At 43.2% G+C, this 13,631-nt stretch overlaps 1 protein-coding gene across 1 annotated transcript; it reads left to right on the top strand.

The window, feature by feature from the left end:
• The first annotated feature begins 216 nt into the window (after positions 1–216).
• On the top strand, positions 217–13,328 carry CHRNA9 (cholinergic receptor nicotinic alpha 9 subunit). The gene is made up of 5 exons (XM_052642229.1): positions 217–280; positions 603–748; positions 1,672–1,826; positions 9,244–9,776; positions 12,787–13,328. The coding sequence occupies exons 1-5, from the start codon at positions 217–219 to the stop codon at positions 13,326–13,328; spliced, it is 1,440 nt and encodes a 479-aa protein (XP_052498189.1).
• Positions 13,329–13,631: the final 303 nt, after the last annotated feature.

Raw genomic sequence — 13,631 nt, forward strand, 5'->3', positions numbered from 1 at the left:
GGGCTCCTGGCATCTTACCTGCTGGAGCTGCTAGTCTCAGATTACTGATGGGGAGGGGACCTGGCAAGCTTGCTCTGTGCCTGGCAAGCCTGAGCTCCCCATCTGCTGTGCAGAGACAGAGACAGAGTGGCAGCTGTGTGCCTGGACCCTTCCCATTGCTGGAGAAGTAGAAGACTGCAGTGCCTAGCCGGGGACTTACAGAGACTTAGGGGAAAGATGAACTGGCCTCATTCCTGCATCTCCTTTTGCTGGATTTACTTTGCTGCCTCCAGACTGAGAGGTAAGAGGCTGGCAGGTGTACAACTGTCTTAGCTCAGGGATCACTTCTTTGGTGGAATGTTGGGTGGGCCAGGAAAAGAACAGATGCTCCAACTGTAAGGAAGTATTTCAGCTTCTTACAGTCTCATGCTGACCCTGTAGGCCTGCCAGAGAAATAATTCCACTTGACCCAGAGCTTGTTCCTAGCTGATGGTAGGTAGGTAGGTAGATAGGTAGGATGGTAGGTAGGGATGATAGAACCAATGCTAGTCCTTGGTCTGTTGCTCTTTGCCTTGAAATACTCATAACACTGAAGCTTGATCCAGATCCCACTTTTTGAGCAGCTGTAGAACCAGCAGACGGAAAATATGCTCAGAAGTTGTTCAATGACCTTTTTGAAGACTACTCTAACGCTCTTCGTCCAGTAGAGGATACAGATGAAGTTCTGAACGTCACACTCCAGATTACACTTTCTCAGATTAAGGATATGGTGAGTAACATAGTGTTGACTCTTCTGAATGGTTAGAATGAAACTGACAGTGCTTTCTAAAGGGAATGTCTTACCTGGGAATTTGAGAGAAAATGAGAACAGACAGCTCTGTGTGCAAGCTGGAGGGAGAAGGGAATAGAAGCGAATTCCAGGGGAGGAACACTTTCTACAAAATTAATTGCACTAAATTACCTGAGTCTTTCCATGAACATTAACAGTCTTAGAACATCTCAAGAAAGTTGGTTACACATTACATGTTCCATTTCTATGAAATGTGCAAAGTCAGCAAAACCATAAAGACAGAAAGAGGAGTTAGGTTGCCAGGAGCTGTGAGAATGATGGGGAAATAGTGATTGACTGCTTGATTGTCATATGATTTCTCTTTTGGGATGACAAAATGTTCTGGAAGCAGAGAATGGGGATGGTTGCATGACATTGTGAATAAACTGGAAACCGCTGAATTGCACACTTTAAATGGTTAAAGTGGTGAGTTTCATGCAATATGAATTTTATCTTAATTTTTAAAAGATGTTTTAAGATGACATACATTAATGCTCATATGTGTTTAGTTACAGTTATGAAACTTCAAAATCTTTTTTTCTATACATTGTTGATGTTTGCTGACTTTTTCATTCAAAAAAAAAATCATTCATCAGTTGATCAATTTTCAGAGAAATTTGAGCAGTTGACCCATGCATCTGATGATTTAAATATTTGTCCGCTTGATGCTCCAAACACTAATCAAGCAGGAAAAATATGACCTTGGCAATCAATCAAGGGGATAGACTCAAAAAAACTCTCGCTTACTTATTGGAAATAGTTTAGTGCTCTTGGAATTCCTGTTTTGAAGACAGGTGTTTTACAGACAAAGTGTGTTTGATTGAGGTGTCTACTGGACACTTATATCTGGGTTAATTTTGCAGGATGAGAGAAACCAAATTCTGACTGCCTATTTGTGGATCCGCCAAATCTGGCATGATGCATATCTCACGTGGGATCGAGACCAGTATGATGGACTGGACTCCATCAGGATCCCCAGCGACCTGGTGTGGAGACCGGATATTGTCCTATATAACAAGTAAGTGCAAGTCAGTAGCTTCTCAGGAATGAACTTGTTGATTAGACAGAATGTAAACATAATGGGGCCTCCCTGCTGGCTCAGTTGGTAAAGAATCCAAGTGTAATGCAGCAGATCCAGGTTTAATCCCTGGGTCGGGAAGAGCCCCTGGAGAAGGAGATGGCAATCCACTCCAGTATTCTTGCCTGGAAGATCCCATCGACCGAGGAGCCTGGCAGGCTACAGTCCCTGGGGTCACAAAGAGTCCGACATGATTTAGCAAGTAAACCACCATCAACCACCACCACCGCCACCACCAAACATAATGGAAGAGGGAAGTTTGAAACATGCATGAAGTTAAGTCAATTCATGTTCCTAGATCCTGAACTGATAGTTATAAACCTCAGATAATAAAATAATAATGGTCATAAAAATCTTAGAGCTACATTCTCCCTTTCAGGTGAGAAACTATGGGAAGTCATGTTAGTTTTCTAGGGCTACTGTGACAAAGTACTACAAACTGGGTGGCTTAAACCACAGGAACTATTGTCTTGCAGTTCTGGAGGCTAGAAGTATAAGATAAAGGTATTGGCAAGGTTAGTTCCTTCTAAGGCGGTGAGGGATCAATCAATGTCTCTGCCCTAGATTCTTGGGTGGTTGCTGGCAATCTTTGGTCTCTTGACTGGTACAAGCACCACCCCAATCTCTGCCTTCTTCTTCACATGGCATCGTGTTCCCTGTGTGTTGTCTGTGTCCATATCTCCCCTTGCATTGACGACACCAGTCATATTGCATTAGATGCCCACCCAACACCAATATGACCTCGTCTTTTTTTAAAAATTAAAGATAAGTTTATTGCTTTTCTTAACACAAAAAATTTACAGATTTACTGTTTAAAAAAGATAAAGTTGTCTAAATTACCCTGATAGCTCAGTTGGTAAAGAATCCGCCTGCAACGCAGGAGACCCCGGTTCGATTCCTGGGCTGGGAAGATCCCCTGGAGAAGGGATAAGCTACCCACTCCAGTATTTTGGCCTAGAGAATTCCATGAACTGTATAGTTCATGGGGTCGCAAAGAGTCGGACATGACTGAGCACCTTTCAGTTCAGTTTCAAGACAGAAGTAAAAATTACTCATAATCCCACAGAATATGATCTCTTCTTTTAAATACATTTAACTACTAATTACAGCTGCAATGACTCTGTTCCAAATAAGGTTGTATTCTGAAGTGCCAGGGGCTAGGGTTCAACACACGAACTTTTTGCAGATGCAATTCAGCCCATAACAGTGGTGCTTCCTTGTCTATGATCATGTATGGAAAATAGATGATACTGTTAAGATTAAGGGGCTTCCCAGGCAGTGCAGTAGTAAATCTGCCTGCCAATGCAGGAGATGCAAGAGACAAGGGTTCAATTCCTGGGTTGGGAAGTTCCTCTAGAGTAGGAAATGGCAATCCCCTCCGGTATTCTTGCCTGGAAAATTCCACGGACAGAGGAGCCTGGCGGGCTACAGTCCATGGGGTCACAAAGAGTCAGGCACAACTGAGCGACTGAGTACATTAAGATTTAATCAGAAGGAACCAGCTAAAAGCTGGCCCATGGATTTTGGACTTTGTATAGAGTGGAAGATGAACTGGATCATAAGATCCAGTTGGCCTTTTCCTGGTCTGAGAGCAAGGGGTTTTAGTGAGTGGGCAGGTAAGGCTTAAGTTTCTAAAATTGTAAAGTGTGCATGAATCACCTGAGGAACCTGCTGAAATACAGATTCTTACTCAGTAGGTCTAGGGTAGAGCTGGTCGTTCTGCATTTCTCTGAGCTCCAGATGGTAGTGCTGCTGGTCCATGGACCACACTTTGAGAATGAACCAGATCACTCTGCCACAACTCAGGCTCAGCTGCTCCACCTGTTGTCAAAAGGGCTCTCTCCCTTTTTATTCTGGAACTCAAGTCTCTCAGAGTTAGGAAAAGTCCTCTTTGAGCAGAGCGAGATGAATGAGGAGCAACTTGGAGAGGGGGATTCTCCGAGGGAACTCACTCTTCTACTGGGCGTGAGTTTCCCTTCAGGATGCCACACTGGTTGGTTGCAGCCTGGATTTTAGTTTCAGTCCCTACTCAGCTTGTCCAAGGGTCACAACTTTGTGAATCATACCTCTGATCCTGCTGACTATTCCCCACTCTGAGTGGCCAGAGGTATCTTCCTTATGCCTTCCTAAGCAAGGTGCTTAGGAAGCACCTTGCTAAGTCCAAGTGCTAAACCTCTTTCAGTCATGTCTGACTCTGCGACCCCATGGGCTGTAGCCCACCAGGTTCCTCTGTCCATGGGATTCTCCAGGCAAGAATATGGGACCGGGCTGCCATTTCCTTCCCCAAGTACTGGTGCCTTATTACCACGGTTCCCACCCTGCGCACCCCCCTCACAGCACACACGCGCATTCACATACATAGAAGGCAAGAGAATGGGCCAGGATGTCCATCACCTCCTCCTGGAGCATAAGCAGAGGACATGCTTTACATAGAACGCTCACAGCACTCTGTAAGTTCCGAATTCTCCCTGAAAAAAACAGAATGCTGGTTCTCCTTTTCCTCTTGCTTTGATTGACTGAAGCAGTGACCAGCTCTTATTGAAAGTCTTCTCTGTGAGCTGGAATGGTGACCTAAGTTAAGTCTGCCCCAGATCTCCTTTATCAGAGAAGCCAGTTAATCACTCGTGAGCTCACACAGACCTGTGGTGGCTTTGGTAAATTTTGACCCCATTCTCCATCCTTCCCCTCCCTGCCTTGACCCCATTCTCCATCCTTCCCCCACCTGCCCAGATCACTGGCCTCCTTGAGATGTGTGAGTCTGGTCCCCACACTTTTCCACACAGACCTTCCCCACTATACTGATTCATCAATTCTTCTCTGTTCGTCTGGGGTAACTCTTTAGTCTTCTTTGCTCTCCTCTTATCAGTTCTGTTTTGAATCCTCTTTTCTCCTGTGTATTCTCCTTCTCAGTAACATCAGAGTTTTGCTATCAATGTTTAGAGGAAACCCTAAATGTAGCTGTGACTGGACGTCATTTGCATCCTTTTGAGCAGCTGAAATGAGAATGGAAGAGAGTTAGAGTACCAGGCAAAGGAGGGGCCCCAGTGATAGCTGTTGCCCTTACCCTGGTCCTTCTAGCTGAATTCCTGGACCTGTAGAATCTTCTGACCTCAGATATAATATCAGTACTTCTCAGAAACCAGTACCAAAGCTTGTAGACCCCAGAATGGGCTTCCTGAGTGGTGGTAGGGAGAATAAAGAGGGATGTAAGACAGGTGATCCAGTTGTATGTGATAAACATAGTTTGGGCAGGAAGATGCTGAACATCTAGATTCACCCTTGGTACCTGAGTCCATGGGTTAGATTATCTGGGGTGAGTGAGCAGGATGGTGATGTGCCTGGAAGCTATTTCATGTGAGGAGCAGTTGAATTGATTGATGCTTAGTTAGAAAGACAGAGGTCCTTAGGAAGACTTGATGGCTATCATAGGCAATCAGAGAGAAAATAAGGTGGAGAGAAAAGAGGAAATTCCTCCAGAGGACAAAACCCAAAACAACAAGTAGAAGTTAAAGGGTTTTGAAATTGCATTTTAATTAAAAGAAAAACTAATAATTTGAATAATGAGTTTTCCTAAGAGGTAGTGAGCTCTATAACAATATAATGACTCAAGCAGATATTGGCTATTAGCAGTTCAGTAAAGGAGTAAATAAATTGAGGCTCGAAGTTCTGGTGGGGTTGTTTAGTATAGGTCTGTGGGCAATATAATGGTTGGTGTAAGAAACTGCAAGGATTCCTAACATTTTTAAATTAGGGATTACAGAAATTTCAGATGTGTGTTTATTATGAGATAGTTTTAATGGTTGGATTTTAATGAACAGGTTTAACACTTGGATTTTAGACCTAATGAGAAATTAGGTACCCTGCTGAAATCAGAAGATTTGTCTATAATTTAGCTTTAAGTTCTGTTTATGTAGCTTAGGTGAAAGAAAATGTAGGAAAACTTTCAGATGAGATTGGATATACACATGTCAAATTTGTTCAAATTTTACATTTTAAATGTATGCAGTTTATTGTATGTCAATCAATAAAACTCTTTAAAAAGAAAAAAAAAGATCAGATTGGTAGTAAAGGAGGGAGAAGAGTAACAGGTTTGGAGAAAAAGGTGTGGATTTATTGTGAGACCTGTTCACTTTGGGAGACCAAAGGAACATTCATATGGAGACGGCCAACAAAGAGATTGCAAAGCAAGTTTAAAGCCTGGAAAGGTCAGGGATAGAGCTGTCAAAAGCCCTTTAAGCCCTTATAGAACTGCTCAAGGAGATTTGGAAGCATTGGTGGGCCATAGGAAACCATTGCAAGTGCTGAGCTGTAAAATAATGTGATCAGAGAAACCAGGGAAATAAAGTACTGGTCATGAAGCAATTAATAGTAATGTCTTCAAACTCCTCCTGAGTAGCTGGGGTGATGTTTTCAGACAGTGGGCTCCTTTGCTTCTGGGTGGGTTGGCCCAATGAGAAACATTGTGAGCAGCTGGAGGGAGAAAAGTAAGGTTGGAGCATGTATTCCCTTGCTCCCTTCCTAGAGTTATTATCTTTGGCTGGCTGTGTCCTTTGACAGAAGGCATGTCTCCTATTGGAGAAGGAAATGGCAACCCACTCCAGTATTCTTGCCTGGAGAATCCCAGGGACAGAGGAGCCTGGTGGGCTGCTATCCATAGAGTTACACAGAGTCGGACACGACTGAAGCGACTTAGCATGCATACATGCATTAGAGAAGGAAATGGCAACCCACTCCAGAATTCTTGCCTGGAGAATCCCAGGGACAGAGGAGCCTGGTGGGCTGCTGTCTATGGGGTCGCACAGAGTCGGATGCGACTGACGTGACTTAGTAGCAGCAGCAGCGGCGGCAAGTCTCCTATCTTGCTGACCCTCTTCTGCCGCTCTTCCCTCCAGGTACTGGTAATTGCACCTTCCCTTCATTTCTTCAGGCCCAGGAATGGTAATAACTGTGCTGTTACTGGTCCTAGAGTGGTTGCCCTATACTTATCTTAGTAGAGTCCTTTTATTAAATCCTCCTCAAGCTATCTAATTTGAATGTGCCATCCATTTCCTGCAAGGACCATGACTAATAGAAGCATTCTAGCTCCAGATATATTCTCTCTGACTCCCAGATCTCTTATACCAGGTAGGATAGGTGAGTGATGCTCCAGTTCTCAATATTTGGAAGGCTAATTATATATACTTTTTATTTTTACAGAGGGTAGGTTCTGTCATTTTCAAAAGCACCATTTTGTTGTCTTCACAAGACCCACATTAAAGATCCCCTCTTTAGACTTCCATTAAAAATTGAGCACCACAATTCAGCTGCAATGCTTTGATTAGAGTGGACACAATCAGACCATTGCCTTGTGGTACCTAAAGGTTAATAAGTAGGAAAAAACTTGTAAAACATGTCAGTTCTTAGATTTAATACATCATCTTCTAGCAATTTAACCTAAGGAAAGAGTCAGTGGATAAATGCAACCGTTTGATGACAGGGATGTTCACTGTTGCATTGTTTGTAAATGTGAAAAATAGAAACAACCATAATGCTGAGCATCAGTGAGCTGGTTAAATTACTACGGCACATCTCTAAAAAGGAGTATAATGGCATATAATTTAGCTATGAAAATAATGTTGCAGAAGATTATGGACCTATGACCACCTACATTTTAAAATTGTCTCAGTCTTGTTTTTGGTAAACTAACTTTTTTGTTTCAAGATAATTTTACAGAAAAGTTGGAAAGATGGTACAGAGTTCCTGTATACTTTTCACGCAGTTTTCCTTAACATCATGTCTTACATAACCACAGTACATATGCCAGAACTAATATAATACTATTAGTGGTGCTAGTGGGAAAGAATCTGCCTGTCAATGCAGGAGACAGAAGAGACGCAGGTTTGATCTCTGGGCCAGGAAGATCCCCTGTTGTAAGAAATGGCAACCCACTCCAGTATTCTTGACTGGAGAATTCCATGGGCAGAGGAGCCTGGTTGATTACAGTCCACGGGGCCGCAAAGAGTCGGACACGGCAGAACGACTGAGCACACAACTAATCTACAGGTTTTATTTGGACTTCACCAGCTTTTCCACTAATGTCCTGTTTTCTGTTTTAGGATCTAATCCAGCATATCACATTACATTTAGCCATAATATAGTTTATAAGGAAAAAATTGTAAGGAACACTGAGAAAAATATGCATTAAATATTAACAGAAATGGATCAGTTAAGGCTGAAAGCATTGAAAACTGACTTTGTCTACCTTGTCAAAAAAGGAATTTGTAGGAAGGATATGCTACAGCTCACTGAATTAAAGGAGAAAAATCACTGATAAGGCCTTGGAAAGGACAGACTAGGACTACTCCATAGTTCAAGACAAGGGGCTATTGAATTTTAAAAAAAATTTTAAATAATTGATTTTTCTAGGAATCTATTATCAGATTGACTCTTTTTTGGTCTTTGGGTCACTCTGCTTAATATTTAAACCCCAGGGAGTATGAATCAGTTGGACCTAGCTCAGGTCACAAGCCAGCCCCTGGCCAGGGGAGCCTAGGGTACCTTGATCATCATTTCATCTGCCTTACAATGGTGGTGGAAAAGTCATTCCCCAAAGCGAAATAGAAATTTTGTACCCCCAAAATGCCAGCCATAAATGTTGATAAAGCAAAACCAAGATATATCTAGAATAAATTATTATCTTTTAGATTATAGATGAATAATTTTTTCCTCTGTGTTTTTCAGATGTTCTAACAAAATCATTTAAGCAGAGCCTCTCTGTCAGATTTTAGCCTCATTTACTTTTTGTCTGGGTGTTTGAATCATTATACCTGGACCAAGAGAATGGCATTGGGGACGGAGAGGAAGGGATAATAGGCAGAGATGCTTGTTTAACTTTGGTTGCCCTGGGCTGCACGTGGGCTCTTAGTTGCGGTGAGCGGGGTCTACTCCTCGTTGGGGTGCACTGGCTTCTCACTGCAGTGGCGGCTTCTGTTGTGGAGCACAGGCTCCGTGTGCACAGGCTCAGAGGTTGTGGCGCATGGGCTTAGTTGCCTCGGAGCATGTGGGATCTACCCAGTCCAGGGATTGAAACGTGTCCCCTGCATTGGCAGGTGGATTCTTAACCACTGGACCACTAAGAAAGTCTGGCGGAGATGGTTTAAAGGAAGAATCCAAGAGAACTTGGCCCTAACTAGTTATAGGAGGTGGAGAAGAAGGGCAAATTAGAGTTGATTTTGGACTTTCAAGCCAGTGTAACAAGAATGGTGGTCCATTGCCAAAGACACTGAAGTGATGGGAAAAGGGCAGTGAGCTGTCTGGGTTAAGGAACTTGGTGAGTTGTCCTGGTAAGCAGCTCTCATTTTCCTCCTCTGACCTCCAGGGCTGACGATGAATCTTCTGAGCCCGTGAACACCAATGTGGTCCTGCGGTATGACGGGCTGATCACCTGGGATGCACCAGCCATCACCAAAAGCTCCTGTGTGGTGGACGTCACCTACTTCCCCTTTGACAATCAGCAGTGCAACCTGACCTTTGGCTCCTGGACCTACAATGGCAATCAGGTGGACTTATTCAATGCCCTGGACAGTGGAGACCTCTCCGACTTCATTGAAGACGTGGAGTGGGAGGTGCACGGCATGCCTGCTGTGAAGAACGTGATCTCCTACGGCTGCTGCTCTGAGCCTTACCCGGATGTGACGTTCACTCTCCTTCTGAAGAGGAGATCCTCCTTCTACATCGTCAACCTCCTCATCCCATGCGTCCTCATATCTTTTCTGGCTCCCTTGAGTTTCTATCTCCCAGCAGCCTCTGGGGAAAAGGTCTCCCTGGGAGTAACCATACTGTTGGCCATGACTGTATTTCAGCTCATGGTGGCAGAGATCATGCCAGCCTCAGAAAACGTCCCTCTGATCGGTGAGTTAAAGTCTCTTACACTTTTGAGTCAGCTTTCTGGTGACTGCAATTGTGTCTGTGCCTTTAAATTCATAACAATTAAGTCAACTACAAACTCAACACAGGCTCATTTAGTGTCTTCAGTTGGCCTCTCTGAATAGTGATGTGGCTGTTCAAGATAAAGCTGGGCTTGAGGTCTCCAGGTTTACCCAAAAGAGGAATGAGAGCCGTGTTGTTTAGAGCAGTGGTTCTTGAAGTATGGTCCCTGGACCCACAGCATCAGCCTCAATTTGGATATACAAATCCTCAGGGCCCACCCTAGACCTGCTGACTAGGGTCGGGGTAAAGCCTGCAAACTGTTTTCACAAGCTTTCTGGGTAATTCTGATGAGCTTTTCGTTCAAGTCAAAAAACCACTGGCTTTTAGGCTAAGGCCCTGATTTTGAAGTCAAAGAAATCTGCATTTGAACTCTGACTTTGCCATTCCTTCCTTGATCAACCTTAAGCAATTTACTTAATCTTTGAGTCTCTACTTCATCATCTTCAAAATTTGTGTAATTGCTACCTCACTGTGCCATTGCTTAGCACAGAGCCTGGCTTGTGGTGAGGACTGAGCAAACAGTGACTGTTAGTATCTCATCACATCACAAGGGGTTTCTTCTTGGGAAAAATGGTAAACACGATGGGAATGATGAGCTAGATTTTTAAGCCTGCCATCTACCCTTGATAGAATAATTCTCAACCTTTATTGGGTATAATAGGTGTGAGGGAAACTGTTATAAGTACAGGTAACTGGTGGTCCAGTGGTTAAGGCTCTGTGCTCTACTGCAGGGGTGCGGGTTCAATCCCTGGTCAGGAAAGTTCCACATGCCATGAGGTTCAGCCAAAGGAAAGAAAAAGAAAAAAATACAGGTTCTCACAGCAAAAGAGGTTTTTAAAAAAGCAGTCTTGGACAAGATTTGGGAATCTGAGGTGATTCTAAAGTAGATCAGATTTTCAAACATCTGCAATAATGAAATGTTCCTCCAAGGGTAGACTGTGGCTGCCATCACTGCCTTCCTTTTCCTTTACCTCTCTTGTTGTGAGATCCCTCCTAATACCTTTAATACCTACTTCCTGCCACCAAGGATAACACCCAGACCCACCACCTCTGTCTCAATGACTTATGTTGTAATAGATGCTTTCAGGAGAAGGCGATGGCACCCCACTCCAGTACTCTTGCCTGGAAAATCCCATGGACGGAGGAGCCTGGTAGGCTGCAGTCCATGGGGTCGCCGAGGGTTGGGCACAACTGAGCGACTTCACTTTCATGCATTGGAGAAGGAAATGGCAACCCACTCCAGTGTTCTTGCCTGGAGAATCCCAGGGATGGGGGAACCTGGTGGGCTGCCATCTATGGGGTTGCACAGAGTCGGACACGACTGAAGTGACTTAGCAGCAGTAACAGCAGCAGCAGATGCTTTCAAGAATCAGAAGCTAGATTTAGTTTTTAGTTCTGTAAAGCAATGAGTAGGGGGAAATTTCAGAACACCAAGAGACTTAGTGACCAATATAAAAGAAATATTATACTGCCTTTTCTCTCCTGAATGTAGTATTACCCATCTGAATAACATTCAGATGTTATTACGTTGGTTTCTCTGTTTGGAGATTTCTTCCTTGTTATGTTTCTCCAAGCAAGCCACACACACACACACACACACACACTCACACTCACACTTGCACTCGCACTCATGCACCTCTTTTTGAGAAATAGACACAGAAAGTTCTCTCCTTTCTCATCACCACTAATAAAGAGGAAAGGGTGTGTTCATTCTTTCATTACTTTTCCTAAGGCAGAAATGATTGACAGTGATGACATCCAATCATAACCCTGTTTGAGGCAGGATCAATAGGAAGATCCGCTCTCTGCTTTACCAGCTAAATTCAACAGGAAGCTGGCTCAGTTTCTGAAGAAAGATGTCTCAAAACATGACTCATGAATTTTACAAGCATTACTTTTCCTGTCTTTGTGATAATATGAAATGTATCTTTTTAGGAAAGGTGCACACAGATCTTTCTTGAGAGATTTAATAGTCACAATGTGTTATTTGTAGCACCTATGAAATAGAGTTCCAGTTTTAAGAAATGTATTTACATTTACTTCAGTAAGTATAGCATTTGATCCAGGCTTTTGACCCATATCCTTTACAATGTTAAGAAAGATTTTATTTTTAGTTTACTCAGAGCTTTTAACAAATAATAAACAGATGATGAACATTATCAAATGTATTGTTTTCATCTGTTAAGACAATCATGTGAGTTTTTCTTTTCCTCCGTTAGTGTTGTGAATTACAGTTTTCTGTGGTTGAACTAAATCCTTCTTTATCTTGATGAGTTATCAATTAAAGACACCATAGGATTTAGTTCAGAGAAGGCGATGGCACCCCACTCCAGTACTCTTGCCTGGAAAATCCCATGGATGGAGGAGCCTGGTAGGCTGCATCCATTGGGTCACTAAGAGTCGGACACGACTGAGCGACTTCACTTTCACTTTTCACTTTCATGCATTGGAAAAAGAAATGGCAACCCACTCCACTGTTCTTGCCTGGAGAATCCCAGGGATGGGGGAGCCTGGTGGGCTGCCGTCTATGGGGTCGCACAGAGTTGGACATGACTGAAGCGACTTAGCAGCAGCAGTAGCAGCAGCATACTAGTCACCATTAATGTGTACAACTTCCAGTTGTTTATATGTGAGTCAAATATGAAGACAGTTTTTCCCTCTAAATGTATATTTATTTATTTGGCTGCTTTGGGTCTGAGCTGTGGCACGTGGGATATTTCATTGCAGCACATGGATTTTCTTTTTTCTTTTTTTGGATTTTCTAATTGAAGTTCGTGAGCTTAGCTTCTTCTCTAAATGTGGGATCTTAGTTCCCCAACCGGGGATAAAAACCACATCCCCTGCATTGCTAGATGGATTCTTAACTGCTGAACCACCAGTGAAGTCCCTTGAAGACAGTTTTAAGCTAACTTGGTTGCTGTTATTTTCCCAGGCAAATACTACATAGCCACGATGGCCTTGATCACAGCCTCCACTGCTTTGACCATAATGGTGATGAATATCCACTTCTGCGGGGCCGAGGCCCGGCCAGTGCCACCCTGGGCCCGGGTGGTCATCCTGAAATACATGTCCAGGATCTTGTTTGTCTACGACGTGGGTGAGAGCTGCCTTAGCCCCGACCAAGACAGGGAGCGAGACTGTCTTACGAAGGTTTATGACAAACTTCCAGAGCCTAATCTGAAAACAACCAGAAATAAAGACCCTTCCAGAAAGAAGGACGTGAACAAACTCTTAAAGAATGACTTGAGGTACCAGGGTGAGAACCTGGAGGATGGGGACAGCTACTGTGCACGGTACAGAGTGTTGACGAAGAATATTGAATACATCGCCAAGTGCCTCAAAGACCACAAGGCCACCAATTCCAAGGGGAGCGAATGGAAAAAGGTTGCAAAAGTCATAGACCGATTTTTCATGTGGATTTTTTTCATTATGGTGTTTGTGATGACTATTTTGATCATAGCAAGAGCAGATTAGTAAGCGTTTGATATGTGGGAATAAATCAATATAAGTCCCTGTGATCTGCTCTAATGCTCTTCCAAATCAGAAATATCTATATCCATGTTTACACACAGATACACAAATATATATAAATTAGGGGTTATACTGTCTTTACTTTTTATTTTTAACTTCAGATCAGTATTATAGCTGTCAGTTTAAATTAAGCAGGAGGTTCAAAATTTCCAGGGCAAGACAATGGAGGAAATAGAGAAAAGTGAAAGTGAAGTTGCTCAGTCATGTCCAACTCCTTGCGACCCCTGGACTGTAACCCACCAAGCT

This window comes from Budorcas taxicolor, chromosome 6, assembly GCF_023091745.1.
Source record: "Budorcas taxicolor isolate Tak-1 chromosome 6, Takin1.1, whole genome shotgun sequence".
In the NCBI taxonomy this organism is placed as follows: Eukaryota; Metazoa; Chordata; class Mammalia; order Artiodactyla; family Bovidae; genus Budorcas; species Budorcas taxicolor.